The sequence below is a fragment of the Camponotus vicinus genome, unplaced genomic scaffold (genome assembly GCF_025532165.1).
Source record: "Camponotus vicinus isolate PSW18456_S1 unplaced genomic scaffold, iyCamVici1.0 SCAF_1, whole genome shotgun sequence".
NCBI classification, from domain to species: Eukaryota; Metazoa; Arthropoda; class Insecta; order Hymenoptera; family Formicidae; genus Camponotus; species Camponotus vicinus.
The window spans coordinates 13,553,512-13,577,512 of NW_028141945.1; the positions used below are offsets into that span (position 1 = coordinate 13,553,512).

General features: G+C 30.1%; 1 protein-coding gene and 1 long non-coding RNA gene across 2 annotated transcripts in view; one reads left to right on the plus strand and one right to left on the minus strand.

The window, feature by feature from the left end:
- Nucleotides 1-530: 530 nt before the first annotated feature.
- LOC145976094 (uncharacterized) overlaps nt 531-24,001 on the minus strand; it is a 23,856-nt gene continuing 385 nt past the window's right edge. Inside the window, 4 exon segments of the mRNA XM_083107045.1 lie at nt 531-2,446; nt 2,448-4,197; nt 7,548-8,151; nt 8,238-8,691. Of these exon segments, the coding sequence (XP_082963171.1) occupies nt 2,290-2,446; nt 2,448-4,197; nt 7,548-8,151; nt 8,238-8,691 (2,965 nt within the window). The 3' untranslated portion in view covers nt 531-2,289.
- LOC145976109 (uncharacterized) lies at nt 1,297-8,152 on the plus strand. The gene is made up of 2 exons (XR_014440189.1): nt 1,297-1,766; nt 6,501-8,152. It is a non-coding gene; the product is annotated as an uncharacterized LOC145976109 (long non-coding RNA).

Below are 24,001 nucleotides of genomic sequence, written 5' to 3' on the forward strand. Positions count from 1 at the left end.
TTTTTCCAAATCATAGCAAACAAGATCAATAAATCCGAAGATAATTTGAAAAAGTTAATATGATATATATGATATTGGAATAAAACATAATTTAGTTATTCAGATTTTTTCAATCGATTTCGTGGAATTTCTTCATTATAATATGTATCAAATGTATCAAATGATCTTCAAGAGTTATTAAAATCAAATTATAAAAAATGATAGTCTGTAACTAAACAAATTAGAATGTTATTTTTCTTTTATACTTAATAATACAAATATTTAGTAATGTTATTTAGCCGTTTAATTATATGTATATAATATAGGATAACTAATTTAAGCAAGACACAAAAAAGTTTTATTATGGAAATGGAGTCTTTTCGTTTTTATTATGAAAGACGTTATGTGTGTGACACATTATATTATATTAAAATATTCAAATGGCATACTAAATATCTCCAAACATTCAAATATTTTTTTTATATCGTTTTATTTGTAACATAATACATAATACATAATCAATATTACGTATATGTTATTAATAAATTATAATGTATCATAATATATATGACAATAATAACAATAATATATCACAATTATAACAATTTTCTTCACTTATCAAATGTGCCAAATATCACAAATAAATTATAAAGTAGTTAAGAGAATTTAATATTATATACATTTTGTATTTTTATTTGTAATTTATATTGTTTTATATAGTTTTAAAAACTGGAAATAATTTTTTTTTCATTATTGTTAAGATTAAAGTGAAAGTAGTCCGCGACTTACAAGACATTTAGTAATTTAATTAATTATAGGAGAATTGTCATATATAAATGTTAATTTAAAATATACAATATTTTTATTTAAACAATAAATAATGTTTTATCATAGATTTGGTTCTACATATTGATTGTTAACTAAATAACAATCGATATGTAACGTTAATTGCTTTATTATAATTTTTTCTTCGAAGAAAATTCTTTCTCGAAGAGATTCAATATATTGTATAGTAATGATCAACCGACCAGCAGTTTAAAGCATCACTTATTTCGGAAAATAAAGTCGTCGTTTCATAAACTCATTCGCATTTTGCCACACATAAATGGATTTCTTAACAATTCTCTCAATATTAATAAATATCTTAGTATTTTTTCTTGATTTATAAAATTATTAATTTAATTTTCGCAAAATATTTTATTATCTAAACTCCTACACGCATATCATACTGTTATCTTATCTATTATTGTGTATATATATATATATATATATATATATATATATATATATATATATATGCATACGTGGGTTGTTTGATAAGTCAGTGACTTTTATCAGAGATGGCATTCAAATCGCAATTTAATTTTATTTCTGATATTTGCCATCTTTTTAAAGTATACACACAAAGTTTCAAGTAGATCTGTCAAATAGAAATTTTTTGACAGCGTTTAAAGCGGTTAAGTTTGTGTTTTTTTTGCTAAAATGGAAAAAAGTGAATTCCGTGTGCTAATGGCCAAAATTGTCAAATTGCGGTATGAACTGCTCCCTCATCCACCTTATTCTCCAGATTTGGCCCCTTGCGACTTCTTTCTCTTTCCAAACATAAAGAAATGGTTCGGTTGAAAAAGATCGATTCGCATCGAACGAGGAGATCCTCGCTGAGACAAACGCCTGTTTGCAGAATTTGAGAAACCGTATTTTTTGGAAAGTTTAAAGAAGTTGGAAAACCATTGGGCAAAATGTATCGAGATAAAAGGAGATTACATTGAAAAATAAATCGAATTTTGGTAAGAAAAACGTTCTTTTACTTTAAAGTCACTAACTTATCAAACAGCCCAAGTATATATATATATATATATATATATATATATATATATATATATATATATATTCTTGTTACAAATAATTCATTTTCAGTAACAATCATCACACTGTCTCGCATAATTATATACATCATTAAATAAATTTTAACATGATATACTATTACTGTTTAGAATTCCAAGTTTATACCTTTCATATTTTTACAAATAACTTGTTCTTCAGCTATATTGTCATATTATTTCGAATGATTAAGAGTGACAATATTAACTAATTTTTCATTAACTAACTTTTCATTAGTATAATATCATCCAAAAAATCTTTATAGTTTTTCTCTCGATCTTCATCTTGATATTATAAAAAATTTGCTCCTCAAGAACAATAATATCGTTAAATTCATGGAAATTTCAAATTCATTGAAATATTTATTAATTATTTATAAGATATATTGGAATTTAAAAAAATGCTTTTTAACCTCGTCAACATTTTAAATCAACATTCTGATATTCTTTTTGCAAATTGTTTTTCAATTGTAGAAGATTCCTTTGGGTCAGTATTGCTAACCAATTTTCTCAATGATGTATTTGAGCATTTACATTTCTTTTTCATTTCATGATCGTCTTGCACTTCATAGTCTATATATATAATTAACGGTTGAAGCGTCAGCACATTTTACTGAATTATTTTCATTAAAAATATGATTTATATCAGATGTATCACTATATGAAAAAGCTCCATTATTATCAACATCCCGAATATTATTATCTAAAGTAATTTTTTGAACAACCTGATCTTTTGCATAATTTTTTAAATTATCTACATCATTAATTACACTTTTTTGCATCAGACTACTTTGTGACGAATTGCTATTTTCTCTCTCCATAGTTTTATCAATTTTCTTCATGTTTGTTGTAAACAAGCAACATTCTCTACAACTATTATCAAGACTTCCTTCACAAAAACCTGATTCGCATGAGAAATTGGAGGCTGGAGAAATCGGCGAACAAATATCATTGGGATCAGGTTTATGTTGTATCGCTATTTTAGCAGGACGATGCGATGATGATCTCATAATCTTTTCGTTTTCAATACTGATATTATCACTTTCTTGTTTATATCGTAAATTGTAATTCGATCTCTGACGAAAAATTAGACTATCTTTTGAATGATCTAAAGATACTATAGGATATTTCTTAATTTCGTTCAAAACTTTTTGATCTTCTTCCATTATCATAACATTCTTCGTGTTGTTGATTGTATTTTCTCGAGGTTCCCTAATAGATCTTCTATCATTTATTATGAAAGAATCATCAATCAAACTTCTATCAAACTCTCCTTGAGATTTTTGTTCCTCGTGAAAAGAATAATTTTTTTTAAGTTTTTGTTGATCACGATCTAACAATGAGATTAGCTGATATTTTTTATTGTGTATTCTTTGAGGTTTATACAGAGTATAATTAATCTGATGCCTGTTATTTTTGCGGTTTTCTTTTATTTTTGTACAAGCAAGCACTTCTTTCTCATAAATTTGATCAATATTTTTAAGGATATCAACCTTTCCTTCGTCTGATTTGACTAACTTCTTTTCAAAGACTCCTTCTCTCTCTTCGGTTTTTTGACTATTTTTAAGAATATTAGCATTTTTGACATTCAATCCAGTTAGGGTGGTCTCTAAAAAATCTCCTTCTCTTTCTTTAGAGTTAATTTCTTGATTATTCTTCAGCCTACCTATTTTTTCTTTATTTATTCCGATCATATCCTTCTCTAAAAATTCTTCTTTTTTCTTTTCAAAGTATATCTTCTTCAAAGATAAGTTTCTCTCCAAGATCTTGCCTGCGTTTTTATTTAATTTGATTAATGCTGTTTGCATCGGAATGTCTTCTTCCTCTTCTTCAAAAATAATTTCTTGACTATTCGTCAAAATTTTCTCTTTTTCTCTGTTAATGATATTCTTTTTCACAGCTCTTTGTATTAAAACTTCTTTCTCTTCCTCAGAAACAATTTCCTGGATATGATTTTTATTTTTTCCGCCATGAAATTTGATTAGATTCTTCTCCAAATTTTCTTCTTTTTCTTCAAAGATAATTTCATGACTGTTCTTCATGATCTCTCTGTTTACTGGTTCCGGTAATTGTTGAAGTTCTACATCTTCTATGATCTGAATGGCATCAGGGTTGAAATCGAATACTTTAGCTTGATCGATGACTTCTCTTTGAGAATTGTGTCTAGCGCAATTTGAATATTTACAGGTATATCTCCAAGGATAATCGTTTTCCACCTTATTGTTAGTGTAACTGTTCAAGCAATCCAAAGGCGTGAGAGGTAGTGAATGCTGCTGATTGGTCAAGCGACAATTGCAGCAATATTGTTCTCCCAAACGATCTTCATCAATTAGGATATCTGCAAGGCATTCTGCGATTTAGAGACTTCAAATTTCATTAAGAATCAATTTATAATCAGTTAATGTCGTTTTCCCAATTTATTTTCATTATGCTGAAGAAAAAGTATTCCCCATATAAAAAAAAATCTTTCACATAATTAGAAAAGCTGTCGAAAAAACTGAAAAGCTTTTAAAATGTGACAACTTTAAAAAAAACAAAAGCTAAAACAAATAAACTTTTTGTTACATTTGTCCTATTTTACACTTTTTACATTCATAGTATATAATTAAACGAAAGTTTTCCACATACCCAAAGAGCTTGGAGGATCAAAACACCAGGATAAAGTGATTTAAGGTTTCTATTCCCTTTATACTTGCACATGGTCTACGTTCATTAAAGATTGAGATTAAAATTGTACTATTTAAAAAGTTATATAATTGTATTATGCGATCAACATTTGTGATCATATGTATTTAAGATTACATTTCATGGCATTTTGCATGTTTTACAATGTTTTCTTCAACTCCTATTTATAACAGTTTACAATATAATATACAAATTCATAGAAACGTCGCAGATAAAGGAGGCATTAATGTTCATTTTTCGTTTTCATCCATTTATCAAATGATAGGTTCATGCTTATATATACATATGTATCTGAAAGTTAAACCATCTAACTTTTTCGAAACGTTCTGTAAGAAAAAAATAAGAAAAAAATATTATATATATAAAATAATAAAAGTCTGAAATGCGTTTATTATTATTACGTTACATTAAAAGAAAAAAAATATTCTTTGCAATTTCTATTTTAAAATGCCTCTTTTCTTTCTAATACAAACTTGCCATTATTGAGAGATTAAATTTGTACGAATTTCTCTCACACTTTTTTTAGCTTAGTAATCTTCTCAAACTAATCTTCCTAAATCAATTTTTTCAATGAGTTTTTTTGTAAATTGACTTTTATATGATACACTTTTTCAAAATTCATAATTCATAATTTCCACTACAGATAAAAACTAAGCTATATAAATAGTTGTATAATAAAAGCATAGCTAAAATAAATATAGATTAGATAAATACTGCCAACTTAGGCAGATAACCTGCAGATCCAGAAAAGATAGGGATGTATGTGGAAGGAGGTCAAACGTGTCTACGCCCATTCGGTCAACGAGCGACAGAATCCATCCGTGGCAACAGCATCGACGCATATCCTGTGGAGAGAGCATTCACATACCTTTCAGCCCAACGAATAATTGTTAGAAAACGACATTCGTGGACTAGAAAAATATGTGAGGTGCAAGTGACTGGATCGGGAATCGAACCCGAATCTTTCGCTTTCCGGGCAACTGCTCTAGATCACTGAGCTATCCAGACCTCACACCTAATGCTGCTTTTTAACACAGTAATATGCGACTCCAGAGCGATGTTGGTATCTTACTCGATGGATGCAATGCCGATTGTCATGGAAGATCCTTAAAAATGTCGCTCGCTGACCAAATAAGTGCCGGTGGAGGTATTCGCGTGCACTGCATGCTGGCTTCCGACTGGCCTTCATGCACATAAAAAAATCTGTCATATACAAATTTACAATAACATAAGTAATTCTTTCTATTTTTATTACTGTTATGCTATTATAATTTTGTATAAACAGCATTTTTAATATGTACCAGTGCATCAAAAATTCACTATTATATTTTTATATTATTACATATTATTAGTAATACTATTGGGTGTCTTTTCACATGTTTATAACTTATATTATAATTTATTTTTATTATTACTTTTTAATATAATAAAACTCAGTCAAATTTCAATTTTAAATGTGTGATTTTAATTTTTCGCATGCCTTGTAACCTCAATTTTTAATGCGTAGGCTATCATAAAGATTTATAGACAATCACAACCAAGCTAAACCAAGCAGAAATTCTAAAAAATATAAATTATTTATTTATTTTTCTAATCTGAAAATGAAATCTTAATCGTTAAATGTGTCAAAATGGCTATCTTTCAATTATTAAATATATAATTGGAGCATATGTTACTTATTCCACCAGATTCTTATCCTAAGAATTTAAATTTTTCAAACATGCCATCAAAATTGTCAAATTCATCTACTTATCATTAAATTTCCTTTAATTGCTTGATCGAAACACAGTTTATTTTTGTAAAATTTTTACGAAGTATCAAAAAGAATGAATTATTCGTCCATTTGTGGAGCAAAAGATGTCGTCTCTTCATCACTTCTTTTTTTCTTTCTGCTTTATTCCTATCTTTCTTTTTCTTTGTTTTCACTTTTTTTAACTTTTTTCGCCCTTTCTTTAGAGAGGATTCGCCCTTTCTTTAGAGAGGAATCGAGTCATCATACTTCAGGATAATCATCAATAGATGGAATGTCAATATGCAATTTAGACGGCCTTTGAGAAGAGTGACCTTGATGGATGGGGAAGTCTGTGCTATCGGCTTGGAGGAACGTGTTGAGTACGACGGGAGCGCTCTTCGGCTCGCTAGGCACTTTCTTCAAACTTCCATCTGTGATATAGCCGGTACCAAACAGTCAGACAATGAATTATGTGCAAAACTGAAGCGTTTGAATTAGCAAGCTAAGGATCAAACTTGCTTGGGATACTATCTAAGCTTTTGATACTATCTATCTAGTATCTATCAGATACTATCTATACCAAGCTTTCAAGCTAAATATTATGTGAGACGATGGTTGGCAATTAGCATACTTATATGAAAGTGTTAATTTTTTCCATTAAATTATAAACTTTCAAGTGTTTCAATAAATTTGCATCAATGTTAATTCTAAACATAATTAAGTAAACATATGCTACATCGACATATAATAGACAGACTATAATGCTAGACTAATTATCAAATACACATAGAAAACTTATCTCATGTTAAACAAACATATTGACTGAAAGTCATAAATTGTGATTAATGCAGATAAGTAACATAGATAATATTTGTTTTGATGTGTTAATAACTCGACACTCCTCTCTCAGTAATTATCATAAATCAGATCTGTATTGACGTGACTTTTCGCGTGAAAACAATTCTAAATTTCGTCACGCGCGATATCAAATTTATCAATTATATTTACATTTTCTCCTAGATCATATCTTTATCATTCTTAACTCTCTATTTACAGTAGAAGAATATTACAATTTTATACAAGTACTTGTAAAATTGAGATTTTTAATAGCTTAATAGTTATAATTGCAAGCAACATAAATTGTTTTAATATTAATGAGACAAAAATTTGACATCAGCACTACTCTGGACATATTTTGTTGCTGAGTTAGTAAATCACAACAAGCACCTATGGGTTGCTGAAAAAGCAATCAGCAAAGCAAAATCGCTTACCAGTTCCGTGACGAAAGTCATCCTGCACTTTATAGAATTCTGCGAGTTCTCTACCGGAACAAAGTGGAGTATCAACTTGAGTAGTGCTATTAAATAGCGAATAGTCCACTTCGTAACCTTGTCGCTCCTTCGAATAACTCACCATGGGGTCAAAACGGTGACCCCACAAAATTTCTTGTGGAAGATAACTTGATCTGGCCTGGGTAGTTTGTCCAGTAGATTCAATAGTACCTTCTAAAATCAGAACGATCTCGAATCGTTCTGTTAACATATCCTCAGCAGACATATTATAGAAGGGCGAGGACTCATTAATCCGATGGATTATGGTGGTTGGCCAGATGAAGAATAGGTCGCCGTTTTCACCATCAGTGCCTACGACTAGTTCTTGCTGGTGTTGAGATAAAACTTCTCCTTCTTTCGTCGTTTTACTGCGAATCATCTGAGCGCGAACACTCGCGCCGATTATGTGACTTTTTCGCATATCGCCCACTCGAAACATGAGACAAAGTTCGCCATCCCGTTGACAGATTACGGCATTTCGCGAGAATAATAGAGTTTGAGTACGCTGCTTCGGTCTTGTCATCTTAGCGAATACGATGCCTACCTGCAATCATTCAAATTGTATAAAATTATAACTTTTTGAATTCGTATTTTTTTCATATGCATCTAGTATTCTTCGGAAACACTCACCATAAAAGCTTGGATCATGACACCAGAGATACTTTGTATGCACATCACGAATATAGCCTCAGGACACTCTTCAGTAGTAGAACGGCTGCCGTATCCAATGGTGTGCTGGGTCTCGATACTGAAGAGGAAGCAACTGGTGAAACTGAAGATATTGTAGATGCACGGTGTCCAGTTGTTCTCCACCTGAAAAGGTGGCAAGTGGCGCTCTTCGAAGTCACCGTGGGTAAAAGCGATTAGCCACCAAATCACCGCGAAACCTAGCCAGGATAGAAGGAAACTCAAGATGAAGCACAGCAGAGTCCAACGCCATTGCGTATCCACTAAGGTAGTGAAGATATCTTGTAAGAAGCGCAGCGATCGTCGGGAGATGCGCGACTGCAACACGTTGCAATCGCCATTCTTCAGGACGGCACGACGGCGTAGTTTCCGCGTCGGTCCAGGCCGGTATCGGCTCCTGAAATATAGATTCGTTACATAATTTGTATTTAAACAGGATATTGTATTCTACCTCCTCCCTCTTTCTGTCTCTCTTTCCCTCTTCTCTCCCTCCCAGCCCCCCACTCTCTCTCTCTCCCCCGCCCCCCCTCTCTATCTTCCTTTTATTCGCTTTTTTCTCTTTCTTTCTTTACTTCCGTTTAATAATCCATAAAATTCCCTTTCTAAAAAAGGCATGTGTGTTATTACTTAAAGTCTCAAAATATATTGTTGCTTCTTTTCCACAATGCTAATTGGTTTATTCAACTTGCTTACTCGTGTTATTTGCGACTGTCAAATCAGCTATCAATTTTAACCATTTGTGTAAAATAAAATAAAGTTATATATATCATTAAAAATATATAATGGAAAAGAATAAATGGCGCACGCAAAACGCGCACTTTGTATTGTTCTAGTTTTTGCAAAAATTAAAGAAATATTTTAATCTAATTTATTTAATATAATTTATCTAATTTAATTAATTTATATTTAAATATAATCTTCTCTCTTTCATGTGTGTCTAGCACGTATGAAAGAAATTTTGCACACTATATTTCGAAATAAATGTTACTATGCAAGGTTCCAGAGTATAATCCATATTGAAAATTTTTGAATTATGCTAAATTATAATATTATCTTACTTTATACATTATACTTTATTGTTATGTATATTGCTTTGAATTGGCCGTTGCTAACAAATAAAATAGTTGATATTTTTCCAGAAGATATTTTATGAATGTTCTTAAACATTTGTTCAGAGTAAAAAATAAGCCGATATAAAATTGAGTAAAAGAAAATAACAGCGAATGATTTTCGACATCAAGTGTTAATAAATATTGACTAAATATAAGATATAGTTTATCTTAATAAAAAGGTTCATTGCAGAGATGACTCAATATCATAAAATAAAATGAAAAACAACTTATAAAACGAAATAATCCTTTTTAATATATTTCGAATTTTTTATTTAAAAAAATATTAACATTTAATAAATTTTTGCTATAATCAATAATTAATGTGCGCTTTTACAATCTTATAAAAAAATTACTAAAATTAAAAAATTTATAAAAGAACAATTTTAAGCATACTGTATATGCTAATGTATATATAATATGCTTAAAATTGTTCTTTTATAAATTTTTTAAATTTTGATTAATTTTTTTATATTTTTATATTTTGCAAATTTTACAGGGAGAGAGAGAGAGAAAATAATGAAATTATTTTTGCAAAATTAGGAAAATATTGACTACAAAATACTCATTTCATGCTCTTTGTGAAAGTTTAAAATTTTTTAGTAGTTAAAAATTTTTAAATAAAATTTATGAAAGGATATATATATAATACTTTGATAACGTAACTTAACATAAAATCGGCATTTGATTGCATATTAAAGTATCTTTGTGACGTAATATTTCGTAAGACGTATTAATAAATCAAGTTTTGAAATGCAAAATCAATGCGCAATTGTCGCCAAGGTCATAGTTTCGATATATAGATCACTGTTACGCTAATGTGTAATACAATAAGAAAATTTGATTTGAATGATAAATCTCAAAGACATAAGTCATAAGCTTTGTTGCATTTAAAAAATAACAATTGATAAATTATTAAACATTAACATAAAAAAATAATAAATTATATGTAATATATGGGTATATTATATATATATATATATATATATATATATATATATATATACACTCACCCGCAAAAAAAGCGGTACACCTAAAATTTGAGAAAATTTCATCAAATTTTAAATGATCATAACTTGGTAAATAATGATGATAAAAATATGTTTAAAAAAACAAAATGAAGGCTGTAATGTCCACTTTAAGAATATTTAAGTGGCAATTATGCTCAGCCATTGTTTTCAAAATGGCGGATAAGGAAGTGAAAGGATGTAAAATTGATTATTAAAGGATCGAGTTTGGGACGGTGCACGGCGTAAATCAGGTAACGCAGCCCAATGAGACCAAATGCTCGTGAAAGTGTGGAGTGTTATCTTTAAAATGTTTTTTTACCGAGCTCGATACGATGATTTTTCGCTGAGTTATTCCGAATTTAATTAAAAACGCTCTTTTTTCTTCTTCAATTTGCAGCTCAGCGAATAATTATCGTATCGAGCTCGGTAAAAAAGCATTGTAAAGGTGATACTCCACACTTTCACATGCATTTCGTCCCATTGGGCTGCGATACCTGATTCACGCCACGCACTGGAGCAAAGCGGGAACCTTTATTTATCGGTTTTGTATGCTTTCATTTATCCGCTATTTTGAAAAAAAATGGTTGCACATAATTTCAATTTAATTTAGGTGTGTGTGTGTGTGTGCTCGTTTGTATACCACAAGGATAAGGACCCCGTGGTTCGTCAGCTCCACAGTATTTAAAGACTCCAAACCCTCCTTGTGGCGTGTGTGTGTGTGTGTGTGTGTGTGTGTGTGCTCGTTTGTATACCACAAGGATAAGGACCCCGTGGTTCGTCAGCTCCACAGTATTTAAAGACTCCAAACCCTCCTTGTGGCGTGTATGTGTGTGTGTGTGTGTGTGTGTGTGTGTGTACGGGCGCACGCATGTGTGTATTAATAGTGGGTATGACCTCCTCGTGCGCGTATTACCTCATTCATACGATCAGGCATACTCTGTATTAGTCTTTTTATTTCATCCTGCGTAATTGCATCCCATGCATTTTGAAGAACACTTTGAAGTTCTTGCAGTGACTGAGGTGCAGGTACGTGATTTCGTACTTTCTTGCCGAGATTGTCCCACAAATGCTCAATGGGATTTAAATCCGGACTACTTGCTGGCCAAACAAGTCGATTTATGCCAACTTCATCGAGGAAATCAAACACTCTTCTCGCAGTGTGTGGTCGAGCATTGTCTTGCATAAACAAGAAGTTCTCTCCGATAAAGGGTGCATACGGAATAACATACGGAAGGAGTATGTCTTCCACGTATACATCTGCGTTCATGTTCCTGTCAAAAAAGTGCAAATCTGTATGAGCGTCCGCTGAAATACCTGCCCAAACCATCACAGAGCCTCCATTGTGGCTGTACCTTTCACTTACAGTACAATCTGCAAATCGTTCTCCACGACGACGATAAACTCGTTCTCGTCCATCTGGAGAATAGAGACAAAAACGAGATTCATCGCTAAAGAGTACTTTGCCCCAGTCTGCGTAATTCCAGTCTCTATGCGCAACTGCAAAATTGAGTCGAGCTACGCGATGACGACCTGTAAGAAAAGGTACAGCCGCTGGCCTGCGCGAAAACAGATTTTGTTCCGCTAATCTTCTCCGAACGGTGTCAACGGATACATTGCAATTGTGGACATCCCTTAAATTGTTTCGAATTTGAACAGCTGTTCGATGTCTGTCTCTTAAATTTAAAACAATAAATCGGTCATCGTTTTCATTCGTACGTCGAGGGCGCCCAGAACCAGGCCTCCTCTTGAAAGAATTGGTGTCTAAGTACCTGGCATAAGCACGTTGCACAGTTGACACTGACAGATCAAGTGCCTCAGCAACGTATCTTCGACTTCTGCCATCTTCAATTAAAGCAACAACTTGAGCAGCTTTTTCTGGAGTTATCGTTGCCATAATCGAGAAGTAATTTCGAGAAGAAGTAATTAATTATGGTTTCAATAGATGAAGTCGCAAGGAGCAACGCGTCTAGAGAGCTAGCAAATCAATCGCATAACTTGTACTATAGTCTTTCAATGTTTTTTCCGTTTGAGACGTGCTTATGCCAGGTACATTGAAAGACTATAGTACAAGTTATGCGATTGATTTGCTAGCTCTCTAGACGCGTTGCTCCTTGCGACTTCATCTATTGAAACCATAATTAATTACTTCTTCTCGAAATTACTTCTCGATTATGGCAACGATAACTCCAGAAAAAGCTGCTCAAGTTGTTGCTTTAATTGAAGATGGCAGAAGTCGAAGATACGTTGCTGAGGCACTTGATCTGTCAGTGTCAACTGTGCAACGTGCTTATGCCAGGTACTTAGACACCAATTCTTTCAAGAGGAGGCCTGGTTCTGGGCGCCCTCGACGTACGAATGAAAACGATGACCGATTTATTGTTTTAAATTCATTAAGAGACAGACATCGAACAGCTGTTCAAATTCGAAACAATTTAAGGGATGTCCACAATTGCAATGTATCCGTTGACACCGTTCGGAGAAGATTAGCGGAACAAAATCTGTTTTCGCGCAGGCCAGCGGCTGTACCTTTTCTTACAGGTCGTCATCGCGTAGCTCGACTCAATTTTGCAGTTGCGCATAGAGACTGGAATTACGCAGACTGGGGCAAAGTACTCTTTAGCGATGAATCTCGTTTTTGTCTCTATTCTCCAGATGGACGAGAACGAGTTTATCGTCGTCGTGGAGAACGATTTGCAGATTGTACTGTAAGTGAAAGGTACAGCTACAATGGAGGCTCTGTGATGGTTTGGGCAGGTATTTCAGCGGACGCTCATACAGATTTGCACTTTTTTGACAGGAACATGAACGCAGATGTATACGTGGAAGACATACTCCTTCCGTATGTTGTTCCGTATGCACCCTTTATCGGAGAGAATTTCTTGTTTATGCAAGACAATGCTCGACTACACACTGCGAGAAGAGTGTTTGATTTCCTCGATGAAGTTGGCATAAATCGACTTGTTTGGCCAGCAAGTAGTCCGGATTTAAATCCCATTGAGCATTTGTGGGACAATCTCGGCAAGAAAGTACGAAATCACGTACCTGCACCTCAGTCACTGCAAGAACTTCAAAGAGTTCTTCAAAATGCATGGGATGCAATTACGCAGGATGAAATAAAAAGACTAATACAGAGTATGCCTGATCGTATGAATGAGGTAATACGCGCACGAGGAGGTCATACCCACTATTAATACACACATGCGTGCGCCCGTACACACACACACACACACACATACACACACACACGCCACAAGGAGGGTTTGGAGTCTTTAAATACTGTGGAGCTGACGAACCACGGGGTCCTTATCCTTGTGGTATACAAACGAGCACACACACACACACACACACACACGCCACAAGGAGGGTTTGGAGTCTTTAAATACTGTGGAGCTGACGAACCACGGGGTCCTTATCCTTGTGGTATACAAACGAGCACACACACACACACACACACACACACACACACACACACACGCCACAAGGAGGGTTTGGAGTCTTTAAATACTGTGGAGCTGACGAACCACGGGGTCCTTATCCTTGTGGTATACAAACGAGCACACACACACACACACCTAAATTAAATTGAAATTATGTGCAACCATTTTTTTTCAAAATAGCGGATAAATGAAAGCATACAAAACCGATAAATAAAGGTTCCCGCTTTGCTCCAGTGCGTGGCGTGAATCAGGTATCGCAGCCCAATGGGACGAAATGCATGTGAAAGTGTGGAGTATCACCTTTACAATGCTTTTTTACCGAGCTCGATACGATAATTATTCGCTGAGCTGCAAATTGAAGAAGAAAAAAGAGCGTTTTTAATTAAATTCGGAATAACTCAGCGAAAAATCATCGTATCGAGCTCGGTAAAAAAACATTTTAAAGATAACACTCCACACTTTCACGAGCATTTGGTCTCATTGGGCTGCGTTACCTGATTTACGCCGTGCACCGTCCCAAACTCGATCCTTTAATAATCAATTTTACATCCTTTCACTTCCTTATCCGCCATTTTGAAAACAATGGCTGAGCATAATTGCCACTTAAATATTCTTAAAGTGGACATTACAGCCTTCATTTTGTTTTTTTAAACATATTTTTATCATCATTATTTACCAAGTTATGATCATTTAAAATTTGATGAAATTTTCTCAAATTTTAGGTGTACCGCTTTTTTTGCGGGTGAGTGTATATATATATACAAATGCACAATATGCTCAAGTTTGAATGAAATCCATCAAGAAATAATTTTCCATAACGTGTATGCAAGGTTCTTCTCAATGAATTATAAAAATATTATAAAAATTATGTTTTTTGTTTATTATTATATAGTTTTGTTGTTATTATATTTAAATGTTATTATATACAGACTAGGAAAATTAATTTATGTAAAAAGTTTGTGTATAAATCATATGTATGAGATTACTAAGCTTTTAAAAAATATCGTGATGTCAATATTCATAAAAAAAACGCATGTTATAAACAATTTGTTGTTTCCATTATTACGCTAAAATTATAAATTTTTCGGACCGATATTTTTCTCGCCTACTTCCATCTAGGGGGGGTTAGAGGGGAATTTGTTGGAATTAAATCTCAAACCAAGAGATTATTCCAAGTAAAGTCTTGATCATTGTATCAAAGAAAAATTTTCGCGCAATTACATCCGCGATAGGCTCTTATTACCCGAATATTAATATCACATATTTTATATTCGAGAGCCGACATCAAGAAATTTAATGTTTATAAATTTTTGTTCGAAATATTTTCGTCGATATCGTTTAATTTCTGAGATATTTTGTTAGATCATTTAAAACACAGGAGAGCGTGTAAAAAAGAAAGAAAAAGAAAAATACCTTGGCCCGTATTCAGAACGCGCTTATAAAGATGTTAGTGCGTTGTTATCCAATAGAAGTATCTGTTTTATGTAAAACAGATACTTCTATTGGATAACAACGCACTAACATCTTTATAAGCGCGTTCTGAATACGGGCCCTTGTATATATTATATATATATACTCAATTATATCGCCATTTACTTGTATATATTGTGTATGTACACTATCACATTTATATATATTAACATAAAACAACTATTATAAAACAATTTATATAATTTCTACAATTTCGAAAACAAAAATCATTAAATAACTATTATAAAATTTCAAAAAACTAAATTCGTAATAAATATATTATTAAATAAACATTGTTTAATTTCTATAGAGTATAAAAAAATTATAAAAAATATATAATCATAACATTAAAATCTATTCACTCTGTTTACGAGATTCTTACTCATTATATACAACAATTTATATTTTAATATTTATTTATTAGGATTTATTTAATAGGAACTTATGTTTACTTTAGTCTTAACACACTCACCACGGATCTCTGCGCATTGTTCATCATTCTTCCCTTTGACATGACTAAATCTAAAACGTCTTAAAGTATTATAAAACAAAGGGGTCTCGATATCACTTTGTTATCGTATTGTAAAGTCTCACTTGCTATCCGCCAATGTATTTTGCCCAACAATCACAACTTATATATTAATTGCACCAATTATATTCCAACATATATTATCACACACACACACATACTCGCGCGGTAATATATTTCCACATTAAAATTATATATTAATATTTCGATGTGGCGAACATATATTTTGTATTATCTTCACACAAAATGAATACGAAAATCACTTTTATATGTAAATTAACAATGTTGAGACATCTAGAAAATCGCATTAATATACGTAGTGATCCCTATATAGCAATTTTACCGTATATAATTCCCATATAAAACAAGAATTATTTGTATATTTAATATCGATATATAAAAATTTTGTATCTTGATTTTCATGAATTAATTATATATATATTAGTCTTAATGTAACAAAAAAAAACTATAGCCGAAGAATCGCTACTCGTTCGAGATATCACTGTCAGCGATTCGATAGTGCCGAGAAGACTCCCGCGACCCTTGTCCCCTCTTGTTGGTACAAAAAGGAAGCCGCCATTTTAAGTTTGAATGATAACCGAGCAGCTGTTATCCACCAATTTATTTATTACCACGCGTTAATCAGTCGCCGAGTCAGTGACGGCATCCTCTATATTTCCACCGCCTTCTCTAGGTCGATGATACCCGATCAGCTGATTGTACGCATGTATGAGGTCAGTAATACCTTACACAAAAATTTGAACACGTATCGAGATAAATTTAGGACATGTGATTCCCTAAATGCCCACACATCACATGTTTGTTAATTATTCGAAAAGATAATTCATAATAATTTGATATATTAATACTAATAATAATATTAATTATAACAATTAATATTAAAAATTAACAATAATAAAATAATGATTTGTTAAATTTTATTCTGCTATAATTATTATTTCCCGAATAAGTATACCAGTCATCACAAGCAAATATTAAAAGATGAAACGCGCATGCCATATGTGCCTCAATATGTATGCAAATTTATGTATACACACAGAATCAATCTTAACACATGTACTTATATGATTATCAGAACATATTTGGCGTGCAACATTCGCTTTTAAATATTTGCGTATTATGACTGCTAGTTTTTAAAGGAAGGAATAATAATTTTATTTATATTATTAATTAATAATTAATAAGAAATTTTATAACAAAATAATTTTTAAATAATTTTATTCTATTTTGAGACAGCGTTGCTGTGTTTTTTGAACCAGCATTACCTCATGTATATACAAATCTATATTTTAACATATTCTTAAATTTTTTTCTCAAATTCTTTCGTAATTATCGAATTTTGGAATGGATCTGACTTACATCGTTATTACTAAAGAAAATGATTCATTTACGTTGAATTAATCTAAAATTGGTCCGGCAATATAAAAGTAAATAACATTCCACTTATTGTTTCAATACTTAGTCTTTCACTTTTAAATCATTGAAGCTTAAAATAAAATTAAAATTTGTAATTCTTTTGCGTATTTTATATAATTCCGAAGTTATAAAAAACAATAATATATTGATTTAAATTATATATATTTTCTCTCTGTTTTATATTTCCTCTATTCTACAAAATAAATATTATAATATAATATAATATTATAATATAATATAATATTATAATATAATTACAAAAATATATATATATAAAATTCCTATGTATATGCATAGAATAATTTAAAAATAAAATATTTTTTATATATATTTATATAATTTTAAATAAAAAATATTTATTTCTCAAAATTATTATTATTATTTACCAAAAAAAGAATCTTTCTTCTACATTCTAAAATTTCTATTCGTATGAAACATTTATTTATTAAGAATTGTTATCAAAGTAGAAAAAATAACTCATTTTCACGTGAAGTTATCCATATTTACTGCCAATTTATGTGATAAGCACGTGAAATTTATCTTAAAATTCTTTTACGAGTGATTTAGCGCGCAACCTTGAACGATCCGTCATTAAGACTGATCTCTAAGCCGCTTATCTCAAATATCATGAGACATTGATAAGAAGTTGTAGAATAAACAAATAATTTCTAGAATGTCATTTGCGCAGACTTTAAAATCTTTTGTCGGCAAAACTAACGTTATATAATATGAATGAACAATAAAATATTACTGTAAATGTTATATAAATCTATTATATATATATATATATATATATATATATATATAATAGATTTATATAACATTTACAGTAATATTTTATATTTTACACACACACGCATACACGTACGCGCGCGCGTATATATATATATATATATATATATATATATATATACGCGCGCGCGTACGTGTATGCGTGTGTGTGTAAAATTTATGCATAAATAATATTAATAAGATTTGTAAAGGAAATCTAATATTGTTGTAATATTAATATTGTAATATATTGTATATATATAATTGGATGCATTTTTTTACATATTTTATATTTATAATATTAAACAAATCTAATGCAATAACATCAATATTTCTTTTCTTTATTTTAAATTTATCAGTAAACATATAATAAATAAAAGATAATTAAATTTATCAGTAAACATAAAACATATAAAAGATAAATTATTATAATTAATAATTACTTTTTATTAAATAATGATCAATTAAATTTCTATAATTATTTTTTTATTATTAGAATAAATCATTAAGATTTTTTTCATGATTCATCATATTATGAACTAATATTTGTAGAATATGATAAATTGATATCAGGAATGCAATAGTCTTCGCACATTTTTCAGGCATGTCGCATAATAATGATTAAAAATGATTTTATACATAAAATCTGCATTTTCTAATTGTTTCGTGCATAAATTTAATACATATTCGCATACAAAATATAATATACTAATAAGAAAAGCAAGAAATACAAGAAATATGATAAATTCATAAGTTTATTAATCAACTGTTACACACACACACACACACACACACACACACACACACACACACACACACACACATATATATATATATATATATATATAGTACGGTTTCATATTATCTCTTTTTATACAATTTTTGAGCATCTTGTCATAGAAATGAATGAAAGAAATATTATTTAATTAATAAGAATAGTTTTTATGTTTCCTCTAGAAACAGTTCGACGTTTTATTACGATAAGATTGGAGGATAAGCGAAATTTAACGATTTTTTAATTCTAAAAATAAAAAAATAAAATTTCAGCAAACCTTAATTTCTCGTTCTTAAGATGCTCAAATATAATTTTCGCATGCTAACATATTTGAAGAACGTTTTCAGAATATTTGTTAATTTATCGTATCATATATTTCTCAAGGCAAAAAAACTGCGTAGCAACTTTAATGATTGTTTTAACCTGGAAATATCATTTATTCGAAATTCCTTTTACCTGTATTTCAGAGAAGAATATGGATTCGTTATTCGCACGATCATTGGCGTCGTCGGTGTGGTTGGTGATATCAACTTTTGTTCTTCTCCGCAATCCGGCGATGGGGATTTGTTGTTTGTCTTCAACACATTGCCATTCATTCCGTTCATCTTGATTCACTATATATTGTAATGCACAATGCTATTCTGAATACTGAACAAATTTTTAATAACGGAATAGTCCACTCTCTCTCTTAAAGAATTTGTATATAAAATAACGTGTCAATAACATACATTTATATCCTCTTTGTTTTTGTAAATATTTTTCAATATTAAATCTTCACTTTCAATGTTATTCTTTTTTTTCCAATAAATTTTATAATCATTTAAAACTTATTAAAAAATGTTTTACATCTTTTTTAAATGTCTTTGTTTCTGCAAAAGTAATTATTAAGATGATCCACTGAAGATCTACTTTTTTCAATTGTCGAGTTTTTATCCTGTTTTATGTATTTCCTTTCTTTTCATAGAAAGATTTAGGATTTTGTGAAGGATCTTTTTCACTCCCAATAAGCAATGACGAGTTCAATCATGGGATTGAGAAATTCTTTTCTTTCTTTTTTAATCACTTTTATTAAAGAATAGACTGAAAACTTGAAATTAAATCTTCAATATTTTTTTACACTTTTTTTATCCGTACATCTCTTTTTTAAAAGTTTCCTTTAAAAGATTCACTTTTACACTTGCAATCTTTATGTTTTAAACGTAATTCCTCAATTATAAATTCTATGTTTTTTAATTAGTCTTTTAATCGTCGATGTATTCGTTAATAAATGGATCGTTTAAGACGATTCGATCAGCTGAATGATGCGTGACGATTAACAAAGACGGATGGTGGTGCAGGATATACTGCAGATATACTGCTGCAAGATAGAGTATTATAAGCAGCTGGTCAAACAGGCACTACGATGTCTTATATACGCATACTGACCATCAGACGCCGTTTATCACTCGCTAACAAATGCCGTTTGTTCTTCCTGTTCTCGCGCAGAAAAGGTGATCACACGCGTCTGTTGCGTCACTCGCGCGCGATAAACAGATGATCGTTTCTACTTTCGGCAAATCCACGCTCTCGATAATAAAACAAAGTCACGATATAATAGTCACATGATACAGATAGCAGTCATTTATTCTATAATATGCCACAGACGAGCAAAAATAGCACATATATTAGAAATTGTGTATGAAATATCATATTTCTCAATAATTTTCATGACTTTTATAAGAATTTTTAACGTTTTTGGAGAATAATTCCTGATAATTTCCTGAGAAACTAAAGTCCATATAAATATAAACCTAAAATGTCTCTGTATATGTTTTCTTTATTTTGCATAACTTCTGTTCTATGTGCGGGAAAAATAATTAATACAAAAAATATAAATTAATAAAATATAAATAAAATATAAATAATAAATAATAAAAAGTAATATATATAAATAATAAAATATATAAATATATAATAATATAAATATATATAATATATAATATATATAATATATATAAATATATAATAATAAAATATAAATATATATTTATACTTATATATGATTATACATGTGGGCAATTTTTTTTATTTTTTCAAATTTAACTTTTCCTGAAGAAGCGGTGCAAAAATTTTTTTATTCTTTTATTTTTCTCAATTTTTCTTATTATTTTTTCTGTATACAGACAGAGAGTATAGCTACAAAATATAGGAGCTGCAATGTATAGAACAAATAAATTAGAAAAATTATTATAAATATAAATAAGAGAAAAAACTTATAATTTTTTTTTAATTGTGTGGAGATTTATTTGCGTGGCGCTTAAATAAAATAGTTTAAATAATTAATTTGAGATATTCACACATACAATTCATTATTTACCAGAAATTAATTTGATACTATTTGTTAATCGAAACTTCAGGAAAATATCACAATCGTTTTATAATTATTGGAATTTTAGAATTAAAATGGGTAAGCACAATTAATAAAAAAAAGACGACGAGAACGACTTCGCGATCCATGCCCGATTCTCGTTGACTGACTGACTGACGTCGCATACTTTTTATCAGCCTCTTGGCATCTCGTTATCAGAATCTGACTGGTTGCTGAAGTTGTGCTGATGTATGCAAAACGTGTCAAGACAAAAGACTATCTCTTATTTCTCGAAAAAATAAATTTTATTAAACTGTGATATAAAATTTATATATGTATGTATGTACATATGTGGAGTATTCCATAATACTCGGGGTTCCATTTCAATTTCGTATATTAATGAATACTTTATATAAAGTAAAAGGTTTCAATTAAATTACAGACTGATGTAACTTTTATTAAAGATCTAAAATTAATATTACTGTTTGTCACAACATATATATAAGGCTTCTGTCTAGTTTTAGTTTCAAGTTCTACATTGTAAACAATAAACTTAAAAATAACAGAAAAGAATAATAATATGATACTGTATTATAAAAAATAAAGAAATATCTTTAGAAGAAAACTAGAACCAAAAAGAAGATCAAAGAAATATTTTGTCTAATAATAATTTCAATCATCTCATAAATCGCAAGTTTGCTAATTAGTCCAGCATCAAAATAAAGTGAAGCGAAAAACACAAAATAATGTGAAGGGATTGCACCAACCAGCTGTTTCGTTTGGACCTCACACGGATGGATTTTTTTCTCGAAAAACTTAATTTCTCACGATCCATAATCGATACAATTTCCGAAATAAATTACCATACGCGGCAAAAACCTTATTGACTTGGTTCTTTGATATCTTTCACAGCCGAACTAGATCTAACTGACCGCTATGATATGGTGATAACGAACTATACAATTAAATTAACAAGCGGCTTGATCTACAACGGAGGCTGCGCGATTATGATCCATTTGTTTTTACGATCAGGACCGATTGAAATTTCTAATTAGCTAATTTTAACTTTAACACATCATATATAAATTTTGTAAGAAATCTATACACAGATACTATATAATCTCATTCAAAAAATCTTTGTTAGAAATTTATAATTTTATACATGTGTAAATTTTTTCTTATATTTATTTTATTATTCATCTTATATTTTATATAACAGTATGAAGAAAAAGTAATTAAAAAGTGAGAATATTTTATGAAATATTTTATATTTTGTTACAACATATCAAAATAAATTATAAAACATCTCGTAAATTATTGATTTCTTCATAATTAATAAATCTTCTTATTTTAATATTATTATATTAAAATGACGCGTATTTATGCTTCTTTGTGTAAATCTTTGTGTAATTGTCGATATATACTATTATTAAAAATGCATCTAGTAAAAAATATTCAAATTATTAAGAAGAAACTTTAAAAATGTATAAAGATCTAATCACTTTTCTATTAAAAAAATTTTGTAGTTGCCCTTCTTTTCATTTCCTTAAACATACTTGCATATAATAATTCACTTCTTCACTGCATAAATGAAAGGACATGATTTTATTAAAATAAATTCGAATTAAAATTAACTAAAAAATTTTGTTAACTCTTTAATTTACAAACTTCTGTTTACAAAAAGGAGTTTGTAAATTAAAGAGTTTTTTATTCTTAAATAGCTTGGAAATTATTGATGACTCAATATTTCGCTAAGAAAAAATCGTTTTCAAATTTACCAGAAAATATAATTTATCATTAAATTTTCGATTGAGTTATGAGACACTTTGTATATGTATATAAAAAATATTTGCAAAAATTGCGAATTGTTACATAAATGCCATATATATATTACAAAGGTAACTATTAAATGTTATTTCTATCAATTAAAGTTCTTTATAATAGTAAATACTCATTATAATAATAAATAATTGATAATAAATACTTGATAAATAAATTTCTATTATTGCTGTATAATCATCAAAATAATCAAAATATACGATCTACAAGAAGAGAAAAGATTTGTGAATACAACACATATTATATTATCGCAAATTAGTAATAAATTAAATTTGTTCCAATAACAAATTTCCATTCTTGTGAGCAAAAATAATTTACGTAAGAGTAATAATAATAGCAAGAATAATAACAATGCTTCATTTTCACTTTTATATCAAATAAAACAGCATGTATAGCAATAGTTTGATGCAAAATTATTTTTAATTTATTAATTTTTTTTCTTTATATAACAATCTAACAATGATAAAAGTAAATCTGCCAATAACAAAAATAAATAGTTCAATATATTTTGCAAAATACGCCAACAAGTCTGACATTAGATGCAATTAACGTGTCCATGCGTAATCAACATTTCGTCCGCGTTACGTGTCACATATGCGTGCGTAAACGAGGTTACCATGTGTATTTACCCTTTACCCGTTATTCCTAATGAATCGTTATTTATCGTATCTGCGACGCGCGACATTATTATCGCAATATTATACCGATATGTTACACACTCAGTATATAAAGTATACAAAGTGACGTTATTACCTTGTAATTTTTTCATACTAACTCGTTGCACATGAAACGAATTCTGAAAATTTAAGTTTCTACAATCTTTCCTCTTCCTTTACAATTCGTTATCATGATAATGGCACCTATTTAAATTTAACGTTCTCTTTATACGTTCTTTTTCTTTGTTTTTTTTGTCTAATCTATTTAAAAACCGTGAAGAACACCTGTCAAGCAGAGGCGCCAATAATCACTCTGACAAATATGAC